Genomic DNA, 19,515 nt, shown 5'->3' on the forward strand with positions numbered 1-19,515 from the left:
AACCCTTTGATGATAGTAGTTGATCACCACAGTAGTTCATCAAACAGACAATATTAGAGTGGACACTTTAGTGCCTGGCTTTTTTTTATGGCATCCAAGCACATCCATCCAGCACATTTCCACTTCTTTTTTCTGCAGGTGTGTCCAGGTGCCAGCTGGCCTGTTGTGCACTGCTGGGGCCAACAACAAGTCATTAAAGTAGTCTTAAAAGTGGGAAGGATTTGTTTGGCAAAAGAGTCATTTGCCTCCATCCTTCCCTTTTGAATGGCATCCACAATGCCACAGAGGCAGGAGAGTCTGGTAAGACACAGATTTGGAGCCAACTCCCAGGAGTGGAGGGAGTGTTTAGCTGTAGAACACGGGCTTGCGCAGCACACGCACCACGTTGTAGGTGTTCAGCCCTGGGGCGTCAAAGCCAGGGGACAAACCCTTGCGGTCAAAGGGGTAGAAGTTAAAGAGCTGCCCATTCTGTGTCTCCAGTGAGATGGAGGCAGAGCCCAGGTGCAGAACACATGGGAACTCCTTGTCGAAAACGACTTGGAAAACGCGATCTTCCAGGTGGTGGAGCTTGATTGTCCGATACTTTTCAGGGATCAGCTCTTCCACATGAGGCCCAAACTGCTGCATGAGGAGCACCCCACCAATTCCAACCTTGATCTCATAGAAAGTCAGGTTGGAATAGGTGTAGTAGCCAACATAGGGGATTGGGTTTGGAGGAGGAACCAAGCTTTTGTCAGCCTCTCTGAACGCTGTCTCCATGGCAGGGATGAGATACTCGTATGTCTGAGTCACAATGTCCCCACCCTGCGGTCTGGGCCCTGCCATCAGCACAATGAAGCTCAGGCGGAGCTTGGGGATGAGAGAGAAGGTTGCTGAGTAACCATCAAGGTCCCCGTCCTTCCTGATGACATCATATCCCAACTGCTCATTAATCTCCCAGGGCGTGCCTGTCTTGTTAGCAAAGTATTCCACAGAGCACTTGAGCAGGGGTGTCAGCATCGTCTTCACCGTGTCGGGCTCGAGCAGCCGGCGGTGGTAGGTGCCCAGGAAGACCATGGCCAGCTTGGCCAGGTCGGCAGCCGTGGAGTACATCTGGCCAGAGGGCCGGTACCAGCCCAGGTCGTAGAGCGGGGCTGGCTGCTGGCTGCCGTAGAAGCCCACGGCCATCTGGGAGCGGACGGGCGCCGTGATGTCAAACCCTGTGTCCTCCATGCCCAGGCGCTCCAGGATGTTCTCTGAGATCCAGCGCTGGTACTGCCCTTCGGCCGCGTGCTCAGCCAGCACGTGGGCCATCAGGGAGAAGGCCAGGTTGCTGTAGTGGCATCTGGAAGGAAGGGGAATATATTGGGATCAGCTGTTCATCAGTGATATGCAAAATCAGTGGCTGGGTCTCTCTTCTTTAGGGAAAAATTCACATTTTGTGGAATGGCAGATGAAGGGGAGACAGAGAAATATCATGGGCCGAGGGCTATGTACAAATCATGAACAGGACAGAAATGCTGGGAATGTGCCTTGAGCTGTTTTATTTTACAGCATGTCTCAATACATCGTTATGACAATGGGAAGATGCCATCAGCTCACATCCCAGGCAGCAGATCAAGAACTTAATGTTACAACTTACTTTAAAAGTTTTTTGACCAATCACACCAAGCAAAAGCACAATGACAGTAGTTCTATCCAACCACTATAAGCACATGTACCTGTGGTTAAAACAATGCTTGCTTATTTTGAATACGATACCTGCTTGTAAGCCTTAAAACACAACACACAGAGCTCCATTATTAAGCTTAAAACTACCAAATATCTTGCTAGATATATTTTTCTGCAGTTTAGGCAGTTATTCTAGACAAGTGTTAATACACAGACCATTGTTCTACTTGTCCTTAGTTTTCTACTTTGTGCATAATTTTTCTGCTGACCTGTCTCATGGCTCTGCTTAGCTCTAATCACAGCTCTGCTGTCTCTGAAGCCTGCCTTTTGCAGCTTTCCCAAAACACTCTGATTTTATGGATTCCTGCAAGAAAAGCTGCATGTTGTTGCCATGATTTGTTGTTAAATCAAGAAAGAGAAATATTTTACGGGAGCATCAGCAGAGCTGTTTAACCCTGATGTACAGAGAGAGCTGGAGATGGAAAAGAAACAACTCCTCTATATTTGCATAACCTGACTTGCTGTTTATAATTGTTCACCATCCATTATTTTTAAGAGCAGTGTGGGGAGTTCCAGGTGCTCACCTTAAAGGTCTCAAAATCCTGGGTAAACCTCTTTGGGGATTTGCCATGGGATAATCACTTAGATACCTAAGCTACCTTAAGATGGTAAAAGCACTTAAAGAGCACTTAAAAGCCCACAAAGCAGCATCCAGCAATGTGGAATCATTAAAGAAACTTGAGTACGCCAGTCTTTAATAACCATCAAGTGATTTATGTCTTCAGAACTGAATGAAGTTTAATGGCATGAAAACATGAAGGGGCATTATTTTAAAAATACATTTTCAAAAGTCATTAAATTTTCAACCCTGTTGGTTTTTTTAATTGTGTGAAACCACACATCTCATTGAGACCTATTTAGATCATAAATTTGGTACGACTTCAACCTTTTCCATCCCATTTAGCTGGATAAAAGCATGGTGAGCATATATATTTTTACCCTAAGAACAATCACATTCTGTATGTAAAACCTGGTATCTGAAATGGAGCTGAATTTCAACAATAGAAAAATATGTTAAAACATCTGTATCAGTGAATGTGAACTTCCTTTGGGAAGAATAATCTGTTAGCTGGGAAGCATAACCAGGAAAAAGGAGAGAGAGTGAAAACTACCAACATATCAATTAAATATAAGGTATTGAGAGACTGTGAGGGAATGTCCTTATTTATCTTCATGGGGATCATAAAATAAAGATACCAATAGAGATAAGTTACAATAAAGATAAAAATACCAAAGAAGATGATGGTACTAAAATCCTAAAATCCTTGAAGGAATATCTGTTGTAGCCTCCTACATGACGTGGGACAGAACTAGCACAAGTGTGTGTCAGATCCTCAGCCATCCTGGGTAAATTATTTCAGGCTGTAATTAATTACCAAACAATTTTGCAGTCTTAGAAAGTTTCTTCCCAGTTAGTATGAATCCTTTCCCTCATCTGCTGTCTACTGGATCCTATTGAAGGCTGTGGGGAAGTGTCCAAGGCCAGGTTGGACAGGGCTTGAAGCAACCTGGGATAGTGGAAGGTGTACCTGCCCATGGCACAGGGCTGGAAAAAAATGATCTTTAAGGTCCCTTCCAACCCAAATCAGTCTGGGATTCTATGAATCCATGATATTTTTTCAGTGTTTGCAACCCACGTAACAGACTTTTAACAAGATATAGGAATTGAAACAAGCATTCAGAGACCTTTTTGATAATTTAGAGACACACAACTCACCACAGACACGATTTTAACTGAAACCTGTGATGATTTACACTGTTTAAATTAAAGTACCTTTCCACTTTTTAAAACCTGCATCATTTAAGACTCATAAAGTGAACTACGGCAGTTTAATTTGGCTCATCTGGGCTTAAAACACCAAACCAAACGCTGACACCTCCAGCAGTCTTTTTTCCCAGCCTCTGCCAGGCATGTGGGGAGATGGCTGAAGCTCCCTTTGGGAACAGCTGCCGTTATCCAGCAGCCATGGAGGCTGGGGATGGGGCTGAGGGTGGAGAACCCTGATCCAGACCAAAAGCTGCTAAAGGAATGTGTCTGACCTGGTTCCTGGGTCGGCCACCAGGACGTCGTCCTTGAGCAGCGCGAGGGCGTCCTGAGTGCTGCCCTTCCAGAGCAGGCTGGTGGATCGCAGCCTCCGGGGCAGACCTGGGCCACACAAAGAGAGAAATCATGGAAATGATGCCTCTGGGGAGCACAGAACAAAGGCAAAGTTCAATGGCAAAATGGAAGCACCAGTGGTGGACACGAGAGCTGTGGAAACACAGCAAGGAGCTGCTCCTGCTGGGCTGCAGGACATGGCATCAAGGCATGGACTCCTGACTTCACAACATGGCATCAAGGACATGGCATCCAGACATGGGCTCCTGATTCTGCCTTACATAGGTCCAACCCCAACATCAACTCTGGACTGCTGCATCTCAGTGAAAATGCCTTGAGGAATGATGGAAATTTTCCTGGATCCCCAAGTATGGTTTGGAAAAGAGGGGCAAATGGGGTGTTGAGAAATCCCTGTATTTCCACGTGACTGCATTCCCTGGACTACAAATGTAACAGCTCCTTTTAACAGGATTTCATTCTTGACACTTCACAGAGGGCCTAACATCTCTGCACAACTCGAGGCTTGGTCTAAAGTATTTTTATCTTTCTCCTCATCTTTAGCAACATTTATTCAGAGTTTCTGAATATAGAAAAAACCAAGGTAACCACTTTTAATTATTCAGGGTTTCTAAATGCATAAAATATCAAGTTCCTTTTGCTTTTCTCACTGAACACAGATTCCCTAAAATTTTTCGTCGTACTTTTTTAATCCCCAGCTTCTCTGCACAGGATCTATGGCTTGCCTAGGCCAGAATTTGGATCACTTTTGGAATGGAATCCTTGCTGCCATTTGCAATGAGCTTCAATGTGGATGTTTGGGAGGAAATTGGGAAATGTATGTTTTTGACAGAAAAATGACTCACAAACATGTGCTCAGTGACCATGTCTTAATCATGGATTCAGTAAGGTTGGAAAAACCCTCCAGGATCATGGAATCCAACCATTAACCCAGCACTGTCCTCTCCACCATTAACCCATGTCCCCAAATGCCACTTCTCACATTTTTTTAATGCCATCCAGAATGGTGACTCCACTACTTCCCTGAGCAATCTTTGCCAATGTTTACAATCCTTCCTCTGAAAATTTGTTTCCTAATATGTGATCTAAGCATCCCTTGGTACAACTTGAGGCCTTTTCCTCTTGTCCTGCATCCTGGTGAGGCTGAATGAAGCCCCATTCTTTTTTGGCAGCAACACTTATTTTTCTCAGCTGGTCTGAACTTGGCATTTGAGCTGGAGTGAGAGCACTGTTCTGCCCCCTGCTCTGGGGTCATTTGTGCAGCTGCACGACCAGATAAGAGATGCACTGACATCTTCCAGTGGACAATGGGCTCCTTCATTATGTACTTGTCCCAGTGGCAGCAAAGAAAATATTGGAGCAGTGGGAGAGTTCCCCAGCTCTGTGACAGCAGTGCAGTGTCTCCTTGAGGTTCATTGGAAATGATAAACCAGAGCATAATATAACCCAGAGTCATTGATTTCTACCTCATGGGCTGCTAATTGAAGTGACAAGCACGTTGTTAATAATTTACAATCACATCCCATCCTGTCATTCGTGTGGACTGGAAAATCAGAGTCTTAACAAGCTGGAGCTTCCCTCCAGCAATGGGCCCATCGAGTGCTGAGGAGAAAAACCTTTGGAGTTACTTCTGTAATATGCAATGGAGAGACCAGATAATGAGGATATATTACAGATCAGTTTCACTGGAAGAATTTAGATGAAACCCACTTTACAATGTGTCATGCAGTGGCTTTGATCCCAGTGCTAAGCAGAACTTATTCCTTTTTGGGGTTTGACACACAGCTAACAGAAAGTGGAACCGGAACATTCCTTTGATTTGCAGTTGGGATTTTGAAACTGTACACCTCCTTCTGCTGAATTGTCAGGGTCCAAGGGTTGGTGTGTCCTGTAGGGGTACTCTGGGAAATTTGGGCCACATTCTAAAATCCAAAAATACACAGGAGCATAAAAGGAGCTGAGCAGGGGCACAAATCTAACACAGTGATGGAAGCAATGGAAAGGCTGCACAGTACAAGCAATTATGCCACGACCAGCTACTCTTTTGACTAATGCTCCTTACAACATTTCTGGGGTGCACATCACACCTCCCTGGGTAACAGGAGCAGTCAGAGCAGCTTCAGGTGCTCAGAATAGTCAGAGGGGACCAGGCAGAACTGGTGCCCCTGAAGACAACATTAGGCTGGATGGAGCCACACCTTGTCTGCAGGGAGAGGGGCTGGGCAGGGATGTGGCCACTGGCCACTTTGGGTTGTCTCTCTGCTTCTTTCCAGGTTTCAGTATCATTCCATTTTGGGGAGCCCTCATTTTCATATTGGCTTTCTTCAGATGATGCTGTACCCCATCCTGAGGTCCTGCAAGTTGCAGCCATGCTATTTTGATTTTGGGTCCTAATTTTAGGGCATTTATTCCAATCAGGAAAAATGCAAGTGTTACAGAGGTTGACAAAAATAACACACATGATATCAGCACAGTCTGGCCATTACATTTTGTAATCCCTCAGTCAAGTATTAGCAGCTTTGTTTCAGAGAAAGGGTAAAGTTCTTAGTCCTGTGAGCTCCTTCTCCCTTGATGTATGAGTTCCCCAATTCTAAAGGTAGCAGCAGATTAACACTTCTCTGACAGCAAATGCCAAGCTATAAATAGCTCAGGAATCCCGGATCAGGAACCACACTGACAGCTAAATTTAGCTCAGCAATCAAGGTCTTTCTATTCAAAGCAAAGAGATTTGACCCTCAACTCTACATCTCAGAAAAATGGGAGCGCTCAAGTCTGTAGTACAAAATACTGTTGTGCAATTGGAACCTGATTTCAGGTCATGGTAGTGAGGAGAAAGGAATCTGTGTTCACATGAAAGGAATCTGTGTTCACCTTGCAGAGGAAAAAGCCTGCTCATCTCAGCCCTTTCCTGGCAGGTGTCCTGGACAGGAGTTCCCTTGGAGGACTCATGATGCTGCTGACACCCTGCTTCCCAGAGCCCTGCCTGATCCCTGGGAAATGCACAGTGCAGGGTCCAGGGTGGGAAACAGCCTCCCAGCAGCTCCTTTTTATTCCTGGAATATGGTCTGCTCTCTCTGAGGTATCTTTCCTGGGCAGAGACGCCCAGGAACACTCAGGGAGCTGCCTCACCTGAGAGCTGGCTGGCCATTCTGCGCAGTGTGACCAGGGATGGCTTCAGGGGCACTGAGCCTTTTTCCAGAAACACCAGGCCATCTGCTGTGTATCTCTGCTCTGAGTCCTTGAGCCTCCCCAGAGGGTTCTTGATAACAAAATTCTGGGCATAACGCTCCAAGGGGTCATCAAGGGATGTGACTTTTCCTTCCTCCCACATCTTGTACAACATAATGGTGGGGAAGATCTTGGAGACACTGGCAATTCTGTTAGAGAAGAAACATTTGGAGAAATTTAGCATTGAGAAGCTTGTGAATTAAGAGGAAAGAAGAGATCACTGTGATTTTATGTGTTACACCTTTGTTCATTCCAGAGGGAATGGCTAAAACACAGGTAGGATGTTTGAATTAATATCCTTAAATGTGAATCTCTATAGACTGCAACATAACCTCTGAATGTCTCCAGCAGTGCAGTGCGCTGCTGATCTCTTTCTATTCACTTGGCATTCATAAAATGACATAAATTGTAAATTACTGGTTAGTAAATGCTATAAACACACAGTTTACTGGAATTTTAATGTTAAAATCACAGAATCATTTAGGTTGGAAAAGACCTTTCAGATCACTAAGTTAGACCATTTACCCAGCACTACCAAACTGTCCCTAAATGTCAGATTCCCACAATTTTTGCATCCATCCAGGCTGTCCCTGTGGCGCAATCGGTCAGCGCGTTCGGCTGTTAACCGAAAGGTTGGTGGTTCAAGCCCACCCAGGGACGTGGCCCTGGCTCCTGCCCTGTGGCAGGGGGTTGGAACCAGACCCTGAGTGTCCCTTCCAACCCAAATCATTCAATGGTTGTGGAGGAATAATAGTGCAAGGTCATTTTACCATTATATGGTTGGGGCAGAAACAGATAGTCACAGCTGCTGAAACGGTCCAAAATTGTTCATTCTGAGGACAAAATTTTCTAGTCAGAGTGCAGCCCATGTTTCTTAAATAACACAGTAACAATTCACTGAAAATGGATCTTTAGAGGAAGAAAGCATTTCCTTCATCTTGGTTTTTAGTTTTTAGCACACATAAAGAGCTTTATTCTGTCTTAACCTAAAAAATAATGGCCAATATGAATTTGACTTCACTGGAACAATAAATAAATTTATGGGTCTGCTTTATGTGCTCTGCAGATATTAATCCCAAACATCAGTTTTTCCTTAACCAACATTTAATCTTATTTTTTTGAATCCTGTGGCACTGTCTCCTGTCTGCTCTCCAAATCTGTGCCAGCTCTTGGTCTTCAGGTTTGTGCCCTGGACATGAAGCCATTCCCATGTAAGGAACCATATGTTTTCAGGTTCTTAAGGGTCTTTGCTATTCTATTTTAAAATATTGTCATAATTAAATTAAAAAAATATATAAATAAATCCAAAGTAACTCAGTAAGCTACCAGCATATAACAATCTGGGAATTCACTTTGTCCCACAAAGTTTCAGCATAAGCCAGCAGAGTTTCCTGCATGGACCTGCAGTTTGTGATGGTGTCTCTATTGCAGGTACCTGTCACCATCACATTTTCTGGAAAAATCCCCTTGCCCAGGATTCTTCTCCTGGGAAGCTGAAAAGCCTCAGAGAAAAAGGAGAACAATGTTATCTCATTTGCTTCTCCTGTGTTTTGCTGCTTTGGAATGTGGTTGGAGATTGTTTATCCAACGGGTGATTGTTTCATTGGTTTCTGCTGTGAATTATTTTGACTCTTTGGCCAATTACTGTGTCAGACTCTGGAGAGAGAGTCACGAGTTTCATTATTATCTTTTAGCCTTCTGTAAGTATCCTTTCTGTACTCTTTAGTATAGTTTAGTTTAGTATTCTTTTATATAATATAGTATCATAAAAAATAATAACTTAGCCTTCTGAGAACATGGAGTCAGGCGCATAATTTCTCCCTGCCATGGGAGTCCCTGTAAATAAAGAGGTAGCTGCTCTCCGTAGGTGTGTTCCCTCTCCTGGCTCTCACTCTGTGCCAGGAGCCTCACCTGTAGATGGTGTACTCGTTGGGTGCCCCCGAGGCAGGGTCGGAGGCGTTCCTCTTGCCAAAGTTGCCCGTCCAGAGCACGGTGTCGTTGTAGATGGCGATGGCCGACATGGCCGGCAGCCCCGAGCTGTGCATCTTCTGCCGCAGCATCTGGTCCACCTGGGGAGAGAGGGAAACCATGAGCTCCCAGAACAAGTCTTACAATGCATCCACTCTGTACCAAGAAATAGAAGGCTCAGATCACACACCCTCATCACTCCCAAGCACTTGAGAGTGATCCTATGAATGGTGTTCTGGAAAAAAAAGTATTTTAACTGTTTATGTATTTCTTCTAGAATTGCTTCTGTTGAATTATCCTGTGTTCTTTTTCAGTCTACATATCCATTGTGTAGATGAATGTGGTGCTTATGCTTGTAATATTTATGATTAAAACCAAATATCAACATGTAATAATTGCAATTTCTTCTTTTTTAATTTGCATTCCACACATCTGTTCTTTACACTGGTGTTTTAGGGCCAAAGATGTATGAAACAAAGACACTTTTCAGATATCACATGACACTTTCAACGCCATGAAACACTTTGGAGTTTAGGCTCTGTGTTGGTGTGATTATTTTTCTCTTTCATTCACGAATGGGACAGAACTGCTGGGATACGTTCCTTGAGCTTTATTTGCAGCATCAGCCTCATTACATGGCTGAGACGATACAAAGATGGCAAAGCTCACATACAGCCAGCAACAACCAAAGATTTCTTTGTTACAGAACATTTCAAAAACTTTCTAGCCAATAGCATATTGCTAAAGCTTACAGACAATTGTTTCAGCCAATTACTGAAAGTACACATACACCTACTTCACAAAATGCTTGCTTGTCTTCTTTCTATTAACAATACACAATACTCCATTTACTGAGCTTAAAACCTTCTTCTGTTTTGCTAAACATATTTTCCTACAGTCTTGAGGTCTATCTTAACCAAACCTAAGATTCAAGCTATTGTTTAATGTCCTTGCTTGCTATACAATTTTAACATTTTCTACTTTCAGACTTTACATCTTCAACTTAACTTTAAGTTTTCTGTTCTTTCTACTTCTAAAGTCTACTTTTCCCAATTTCTAGAAACTTTTTTTCTTTTACTATTTCCCTCGGGCTTCTGTTTAAACCACAACCTGAGAAACAGCTCTGAGCAGCTGAAGGGCTGTGATTGCTACTGGCTCCCTGTTGTGTCAGGGCCATGCAGAACTCTTCACTGAGCTATACAGAACTCCTCATCAGCTCTGCAGCCACCTCCTGCAAGCAGAATCCATCAGTCTTGTCCTTTTGGGACTTTTTCAAAGCTATGTCATCATCTTGTACATATCATTTGCATTTTCAGGCACACATTTTGTTTTGCACACCATGGTTAAGACATAAGAAATGCACTTACAGACCCAAAATTTGAGGTAAGAAAAACCAAACTGAGTCATGTCCTTGGGACCTCTTCACTGAATGGCCAGGGGAAGTGCACTGAGAGCAGCAAGTGGAAACATCCAGCTTGTGTCCCGCCCTTCTGTCAGGGTCCTTTGCCCTCCCTCCCCATGGACCAGTGGCCTATCTGGTACATCTGTAGGTGTGTTCATCTGGTGCCGCAGCACCTCCTGAGAAGGTTCTGCTCTCATGGAGACCATGAAAAGGGACTTTGGACAAGGGATGGAGTGCCAGGACAAGGGGGAATGGCTTCCCACAGCCAAAGGGCAGGGCTAGATGGGATACTGGGGAAAAAATTACTCCCTGTGAGGGTGGGCAGGCCCTGGCACAGGGTGCCCCTGGATCCCTGGAAGTGTCCAAGGCCAGGCTGGATGGGGATTGCAGCACCCTGGGACAGTGGAAGGTGTCCCTGCCCATGGCAGGGGGTGGCACTGGGTGAGCTGTGAGGTCTCTTCCAACCCATGTCAGTCTAAGATTCATGTCAACAATCAAAGTCCTCTTTTTCTCAGAGTCTGACCTTTAGACCTGCCTGAACCTGCAGACAGGCAGAAACATCATAAAAGTGGATATGAAGTGATGGGAATTGAAATTCAGTGTGGATAAAGCCAGGTGTGTGCAGGGAAACTGCCCAAACCTGGTCCTGAGCTCTCAGCAGCAGGACCTCAGGGCTGTGGTGGATGTTCCTATGGAAACATTTTCTCAGTGCCTTAAGGCAGATAAAAAAGGCAAATAAAATAGGAGGGATTATTAGAGAAGTAACATAAAATACAACAGAAAACATATTTTTTTCACAGTATAAATCCCCGATTCACTTGCACATTGAATATTGTTTACAGTGCTGATTGCCCTCTACTTGTGAGAAGGAGACAAGTGAGAGAGCATGTGAGAGGGGCTAAAAATAGGGAATGTCCTGTCAGAGCCTGATTATTCTTATGGTCCAGACAATCAGAGCAATGCTGCAGTATTTCCTCAGAGCTCATGAAGCCTGCCAGAAGTTCAGGCAGTGCTAAAATGTCAGATCCATCTCATACTGAGAATATCATGACAGTGTATTACACCCTCTTCCAGACAGATGCAGACCTTCCTTCCCTTTCCCTTTCCCTTTCCCTTTCCCTTTCCCTTTCCCTTTCCCTTTCCCTTTCCCTTTCCCTTTCCCTTTCCCTTTCCCTTTCCCTTTCCCTTTCCCTTTCCCTTTCCCTTTCCCTTTCCCTTCCCCTTCCCCTTCCCCTTCCCTTTCCCCTTCCCCTTCCCCTCCACTCCCTTCCCTGGAATTATGTATAAGCGTCTTTTTAATTTTTAAACAGGGCTGTGGGGAAAGCCAGAAAATAAAGAAAATGTGGCCCTGGCTGATGAATTGGAACCAGAGAGCACCTGAGCCAGGTACTCTCCAAGACATGAGGGCTGCCTAATAATGGACCAGATGCAAAGAGCCATTATTTTTTGCAGATGGAAGCTCACCATACCTTCTGATGGACAAGTGATGTTTGTCCATCCCAGCTCACCCTCTGGACAAGAGAACTGCTCCCTGAAGGAGCTCACATCCATCCCTAGGTTTGCATGTTCTCCCTTCCTCAATTCCCCCACCTCCTTCCCCAGGATGGCAAAATCCCCCATCTCCCCCGCAGAAAAGCAGCCCAGAGCTGTGTGTCCCTCTGCTCCCTCCTCCCCACAGACCTTCTCCAGTGCTTCCTTCAGGATGGGGAGGGGGTGGTCCAGTGGCACTGGCTCAGGATAGCGGGGACACATCTGCACAGCTTCTGACCTCACCTCCATCACGGATGGATCTGGAAAACAGTTCAGGGTGACATAGGTGACCTCAGCAGACACAAGGGCAAGCTTGAACCTCACCCAGCAGCCCCCAGGAGTTTTCTTGCTTGCATTGTTTAAGGGATATTTCTGCATAGGGAAAGGACATGGCTGAGTTATTTCTGTCTGATGTAAACAGGGCTGGCAGGGGCACTGTGCCCTGTTATTGCTTATTCCAACATGGGATGGACACAGGATGTGCTTCAACCAACTCTGCAACCTGGCACAGTAAAGAACTGGGCCTGCAGAAGACTCTGGAGTGCCTGGCAGTGGGTTTAGCCCCCTGGAAGGGTCTGCCCATGTCTAAAGGAACTGGGGTTCAGGACAGCAGTGACAAAGAGTCATCCCTGTATGATGACCTCAGAAATGGGGCCAGGAGTGACCTGTGAGAGCCACCTGAAATCCAGCACTACAACACTTGGTAGGCCCCACGTCCACTTCATCGTCTCCTGAATCAGCTGCATCCTCCATATCCCACAGAGAGCTTAAATTGTTGTGGCCAGCAAAGATTTTTAAACTTTGAGAGAGATGGGAACTCCCTTACTTGGAGGCACTATTTCCCCAGCTGATCCCAAGGTGTTCATAAATACAGATACCCTGCTCTGACAGCTGGGACAAAATGCCATCTTCTTGCTTACCAGGTGAACATGAAGCATAAGAAATTGGGATAAGGAGAGAAATGGAAATCTTGGAGATGGACAGGCATGGATACACACAGCCTGCAGGCAGTCTGGTACTCTGAGATAAAAATGTGTGATTTGAAACCTTCTCAACCCTTGGTCTCTGAAATACTTCTAGCACCTTCATCGTGGATTTTATGACACCTTTCAGCTACTTAAAACTCTGATCCACTGACACTGTGTATATTTAATCCTTGTGCATGCAGTGCCTTGAGTGGATCAGTTGAGTTTCCTATAATCAACAGAGGAGGCCATGGAGATGGTCCATGGGCTGGAGCCCGTCTGGAGCCAGTCTGGGAGAGTTGGGGGTGTTCTTCTGGAGAGAGAAGGCTCCAGGGAGATTTTAGAGTCCCTCCCAGGCCCTAAAGGCGCTCCAGGAGAGGGACCTGGGACAAGGGATGGAGTGACAGGACAAGGGGGAATGGCTTCCCACTGCCAGAGGGCAGGGATGGATGGGATATTGGGAAGGGATTCCTGGCTGTGAGGGGGGATGCTGAGGCCCTGGCACAGGGTGCCCAGAGCAGCTGTGGCTGCCCCTGGATCCCTGGAAGTGTCCAAGGCCAGGCTGGATGGGATTTGGAGCAGCCTGGGGCAGTGAAAGGTGTCCCTGCCATGGCAGGGGTGGAACAGAATGGGCTTTAAGGTCCATCCAGCACAAACCTTTCTATGATTCTGTGATTCCATGAATTCTAGTGTGAACCAGAAGGCTTAAGCCAGGGCAAAGATTTGGGGAACAGGAAAGAGAGCAAACCTAAACTGGAGTAACTAACTGGAGTAACAACAGGAAAAATAAAAGATAAAGAATCTAAAATAAAATGCCTCCTTAGCAGTTATCCAAACCTAGGCTAGTAGTGATGGAGCTTCTTTGAACCGCAGCAGAGTGATGTGGTGCCTCTATCGACCCAGCCTTCACCTCCTCTGTGGCCTTGCCTTATTGCCCTCTGGGGAAATCTCTGTTTGGGGAAGTGATCTTTGGGAAGAAAGCTTTTATTAGTCTTCCAAATCTCTGTGGCACACCATGACCAAGGCTAAACCCCCTACTCACTGGGCTCCACCTTGGGGAGGCTGTACTGCCACAGGAAGCAGCCGGTCATGGCCACGGACAGCAGGAGGAGGAACACGACCAAGACATGGATCCACTTCAGCTCCATGGCAGTGAGCTTGAGGAAGCTCCGGCTGCAGGGTGCCTGCTGGAATGGAAAAGCAATGGGCTAGGAGAGAGAAAACACCTGCTGTGTCAGCTGGGAGAGAGGCCCCTGTGCTGGAGAACAAGGCTGCTGCAGGGACAGGACTCACCTGGTCTGGTGGAACCGTCCCTGCCCATGGCAGGGGGTGGAATGGGATGAGCTTTAAGGTCTCTTCAACCCAAACCATTCTGGGATAATTTTGGTAACATTGCTGAGCCAGTGCAGGGCAGACCAGACCCTGTTGGGGTAACTGGAACCAGAAATTACTTCCTGGCTTTCAGTGAGCTCTATGAGCCATTAACTCTCTTCCCCTTGGTGGTTCTTGTGGAACACCAACTACTCCTTCTGCCTTCTCCCCTCCCTGCAGGTGAAGCTCATCATCTCAGCCTGGCAGGAGTCTCAGTTACAGCTCTCACTTCCTCCCTTCTCAATCACCATGACTTATTCCTGGATATCTTTCCAGCCCCTTTTTCCAGAGTCCAGCATCTGTTCATGGCCATCACCAGCCAGACCATCTGAGCAGATCCAGCTTTTCTAGATGAATGATGGAATTTTTCACTCTGTGCTGCCCTTACCCTTCTCTGTTGTGCCTGTAAATCCCATTCTATCACGTACCATCTGTAAGCTTGGCATTTACAGATGCCATGTTTTGGAAAACTGCCTGATATTTGAGTGTGTGCAGCTCTCACAACACTGGAGACCATCCAGGTTGGTGAGAGAACCAGATCAATGTTGAAGAAAAACAAGGAACAGATGACAAATGAGGAGGTGCCTGAGCCTGAGCTGTGCTCCTTCACTGCCTGCAGGAGGTCAGGAGGGTGCTTTTGAAAGTTTGGCAATTAATGTTATAAAACATATGGCCTGCCATTTGCATCCAATATGCTCCACATTCCTATGCTGTTTCAGGTTGTCTGGACTCACTTGTAGGATAGACAGATTGAAATATTCCCTTTAGATTCCCACACAGCCTTTTTCCCCCCCTGTTTTGGAGATACAGGATAGCTCATGCAAAAGCTTCTGCAAACCAACTGAGCCTTGTCACTCACAGCCAGGGAATCTGCAGAGCCTCTCCCAGGCTCGCACATGGTTCTGTGGATCCAGCTGGGCTTTCCAGCCTTCACTGGAACTCTGAGTTGCAGTTCCACTTTCTGCATAATAACAGAAATATATCATAATTTTTTCCTGAAAACCTTCAGCCTGGTCAGGCATTCCTATGGGAATTTCTGAAAGCAGCTTATGTTAGGTTCTTCCATAACATAATTAAAATTCAAGGATGGCTTAAGACGGTGCAGATGCCTGCAGACCCAGTCACACCTGAGCCTGCCTGAGCGCTCCACGTCCCTATTCCAGCCTTGTTTCTAAATAGGGGAATTCCATCCTGACACCAATCCCATTCTTGTTTGGATATAACAACCTCCTTCAGAGCCTTAGCAGGCAGGAGATTCCATCACCCAAGGAAAAGCCTGTGCTGAGATCTCTTTAATCCCCTCACACTGTGGCTCAGTGTGTGTTCCAGGATGTCACCCAGAGCTGTTTTCCTGCAGCAAGGAGTGGGACAGGGCCGTCTGCTCTGGAGTACTCATGGATGGCTTCCTTGGGTTTAGTCCCGTCTTAATAACATTTATTCCTCCTCCAATTTTCAGTTCCTCTGACCATTTTCCTGCCTCTTTCCTTGCTTCACTGAGAAGCCCTGCTTCCTGAGTGCCAAAGAACAAGGTGAGAAGACTATATTCCTCATCTCATGGACTCCAGACTCCCTGGGCCACTAACTGAGGACACAAAGATACCAACTTTGAGCTCATCTTTTAGTCAAACTTATCCTTCTGTCCAAACTCCCCTTTACTTCATGTGGATCATGAGTGCCCTGAAAGGATTTTTTCCTTCTCTGCCCTGCGATCTGGTGGGAATGCAAAGAAACCCTGGAAATACCAGGATTAGAGATATGGATCTCCCTTATTGATGGGACATCAGATACCTGAATGTGTGAGGAATATTCCTCCACCCAAACTACTTTCCAGGGAAAATACCACTTATTCCCAGCACCTGGGAGACTGTCAGGCAAGCAGATGGATAGATCCCCATAAGCCCTCCTCACAATTCCCACTCCAGGACCTGTCTGGTCTTACCTTCCTCTGGTTTCCCCCTGACTCTGTGTCTCTGTGACTGTCACAGCTCACAGCACAGACACAGCAAGGCAGGGGGAGGGGGACACCGAGCACTTAAACACATGCAAATGAATGCAAACACTTGCAGGAATGAGCACACACAGCTTCCCATGGGGACAGCCTAGCAGCAGGATACATTCTTTTCCCCCGAGCTTTTCAAAATTAGGATGGGGAGAAAAACTGGGGATTCCCATTGGACCACCCAGGTCACAGTCCTGCCCCACCAGGGTTGCTCGGCCAAGGCACAGCTCAGCAGGGATTAGGGAGAGCCAGAAACCCCCCCAGCCCCTCACGTACCACCTCCAGGAGCTGCCTCAGTCCCAAAGGCTGCTGTCCTTCCTCCAGGCGTGTGGGCACTTGAGCAGCCCCATCCTGGCCAGCCTCAGCCCGGGCAGGGGGCAGCAGGAGCCCTGGGCATCTCCCAAAGGCAGCTCTGCCTCAGGGGCAGGCGCTGCTCTGGCACCGGCTGGAGCAGCCCCCTTTCTCTCCCCACGGGTCCCGCTCCAGGTTTATCTTCCCAGGAGTCCTGCTCTGGCTTTCCCCATCCATTTGGCCCATCCAGGCCCTCTAGAGAGTGCTGCTGATCTCCCCTGGGAAAGGAGCTTAAGTGACAGGGACAGCATGGCATTTGCACAGGAAAGTGCCTGAGAGATTGGATGTTAATTCTTCCTAATGCTTCTGTGCCATGTGTGTGAATCACAGCTGAAACCAGGAGGGCTTCACCGTCTATTTATAGCAGCTTCATCTCCTCCTGACATCTGAACAGGAGGCGATTAAGCAGGAGAGGGCCGGTCCAGGAGTGCCTCCAGCCAGCCTGGGGAGCTGCTCACGGGGAGGGGACACGGAGAGAGCTAAGCTGGGAGCTCAGGCACTCTCTGGGCTTAATCCTGAACAGCCTCCTGCAGTTCTCCCACAGCGACACACAAGGGAGTCATTCCCAGCTCCCAGGCCCACAGAACAGAGATGGAGCTGAGATTTCTCCCGCCTTCTCTGCCAGGCACTCTGAAGGATAGTGGGAGGTGCATGAGGGCATCCTTACCCGCAGCTGTAACCCCTCCATGGCTGCTCAGGAGGTTCTTCTCATCCCCTGTGCTGCTGGTCCCCACAAATAAAGGGCTTATAAACCCCTGTGATGGAGAGAACACAGTTGGTGCAGGAAAAAAGCAGTCAAAGCAAAGAGGTAACAAAGCCCAGCTCAGGTAAGAAGAGCTGCAGGGACAAGACTGGCTTTGGGGTCGTGAGGGACATAGGGGGACATGGGGGTTGGAATGAGGTGGTCCTAGGTGGTCCTAAAGGTTCCTTCCAACCCAAACCATTCTTTGAGATAAAACACAGCAGCCACAGTAGTCCTCAGCAGGATCTTCCCTCTCTCTGCCTCTGGTCTGGCAGCATCTTGTGTTTAGCCCTAAGCTCTGGGAGCTCCCATTTCTCTTGACCATCCTCACTTCCAAACATAAGAAACTGAAGCTTTGAGACCTTCAGGTCTGACACATTTTCACTGTGGCTCCTCCACAGGGTCCTTCCAACCCCCCTACAAGGCTCCTTTGCCCTGTTCCCTCTACACAGCCAACACCCCCTTACCCTTGGGAATCCCACCCACAGCATGGTTGGAAGTGCCAGGAAAATAGCACCACCACCACCTTTCCCAAAAAATCTGCCATAAAAATCTCCCTCATCCATCTACCTGGCAGCAGCAATTCAATCCCCAACCCCCCAAAAAGAGCTCTTACCAGCCTTGCTGCTACCTCCGGCTTCCAGCTGAGGAATTGGGGGCTGTCCTGCAGCTGCAGATGTTAAGAGCATCTGAGGCACTAATCCAGCTGCCAGCCTCTCTGAGTACAGATTAATGGGCCAGGCCTCACCCCTCCACAAGCAGCACAGCATCTGTCCAGCCATGCAGCCAGAGGGAGGATTGCTGGTGATTTCCTGGCTCCAGTGGTACTGCAGAGTGGAAAATGGGGAGCTGTGGTGTGGGTATCCATAACATGCTATAAACTGGAAATGTTGATAATAGACTGCTATTATATTAATGTAATATTATATTATTAATATAATATATATATATAGAATAGAATAGAATAAATTACATAATATATTATGTCATAGCATATCATATTTATATTATACTATATTATATTATATTATATTATATTATATTATATTATATTATATATAAAATATATCATAAATGCTCTCTAAGGAGGAGGGCATGGCTGTGCACTCAGTCACATTCCAGATCCAGGGGACTGTGCACCTCAGGAGATCCTGCCATCCTATTCCTTCTTCAGATCTTCACAGGTAGGGGCTTTCTCCCCAGTACCATCCCTTCCTTCCAGTATCTCCAATAGCATCTCAGAATCTGACAGTGCCCAAAATATCCCGTGGAACCTGTGCCTGTGCCCCAGAGCTGTGCCCAGATTTTGGTGATTAGAGATCAGGCTCCTCATGGTTTTGTCATTTCCCATTTCTGGGAGCTCTGGTTTTCTTCTGTCCCTGCTATCAACTTTTTTATGGTGGCCTCATGGCCAGTTATCCCACACCTACCAACAATCCCTTTGTCCTGGGAACCCAGTCAATGCCTCAGAAATGTGAGTCTGGGCTGTCAAAGGTCCCTTGTGGTGGCCACTGCTCTGTGGGGCTCCATCTCTGGTTATAAATGGCCTGTCTCCTCCATATGGAATATCTGTGTGCTTTTCTGATAGACCTGCTGTGCCAAAGATTCTCTCCACAGTTTTGTAGTCCCTCTGTTAAGGGCATTCCTTTCTCAGTGCTGGGTCTATTTTCCCATAATTTTCAGGAATTAAGAGGGATTTAAATCCTTTTCTGTGTGTGCCTTGTGCTGACCAGGCTGTGCCTGAGGAAGCAGCAGGAGAGGAGTTTCGACCTCCCAGCCCCCAGAATAAAGAAACTCCAGTATTTTCACCAAATCTACTGATGGAATTTTAACACTCATCCTTTGGAGCCTGGGTCCTGGTTCTGACCAGGACAGTGTTAGTTTTTGCAGTAGCTTGGAAGGGGCATGACCAGGACCTGAAGGTTGTTCTGTACCAGCTTCTTGTGGAATCGCTGGGATCAGGGAACGGGACTCTTTTGGGAGAAGGGGGAAAAGTATCCCTTTCAGTTGAGGAAGTGGTTTAATATTGTCTATTATTGGGTGATTTTTTTCTCCCAGTGTATAGTTTCTTACACCCTTTGTCTTTAGTATTGTTGCTGTTGCTGTTTATTTTCTCATCTCATGGCTGTTTCC

At 46.7% G+C, this 19,515-nt stretch overlaps 1 protein-coding gene and 1 non-coding gene across 2 annotated transcripts; one reads left to right on the top strand and one right to left on the bottom strand.

The window, feature by feature from the left end:
- Window positions 1-321: 321 nt before the first annotated feature.
- Window positions 322-17,352, bottom strand: LACTBL1 (lactamase beta like 1). Its single transcript, XM_064730870.1, is given in 7 exon segments — window positions 322-1,324; window positions 3,751-3,856; window positions 6,956-7,203; window positions 8,966-9,123; window positions 12,105-12,214; window positions 13,962-14,106; window positions 17,308-17,352. Coding segments are annotated over 7 exon segments (1,791 nt in total). The 3' UTR covers window positions 322-345.
- On the top strand, window positions 7,641-7,714 carry TRNAN-GUU (transfer RNA asparagine (anticodon GUU)). Its single transcript has one exon. It is a non-coding gene; the product is annotated as a tRNA-Asn (tRNA).
- Window positions 17,353-19,515: the final 2,163 nt, after the last annotated feature.

The sequence above is a fragment of the Zonotrichia leucophrys genome, chromosome 21, assembly GCF_028769735.1.
Source record: "Zonotrichia leucophrys gambelii isolate GWCS_2022_RI chromosome 21, RI_Zleu_2.0, whole genome shotgun sequence".
In the NCBI taxonomy this organism is placed as follows: domain Eukaryota; kingdom Metazoa; phylum Chordata; class Aves; order Passeriformes; family Passerellidae; genus Zonotrichia; species Zonotrichia leucophrys.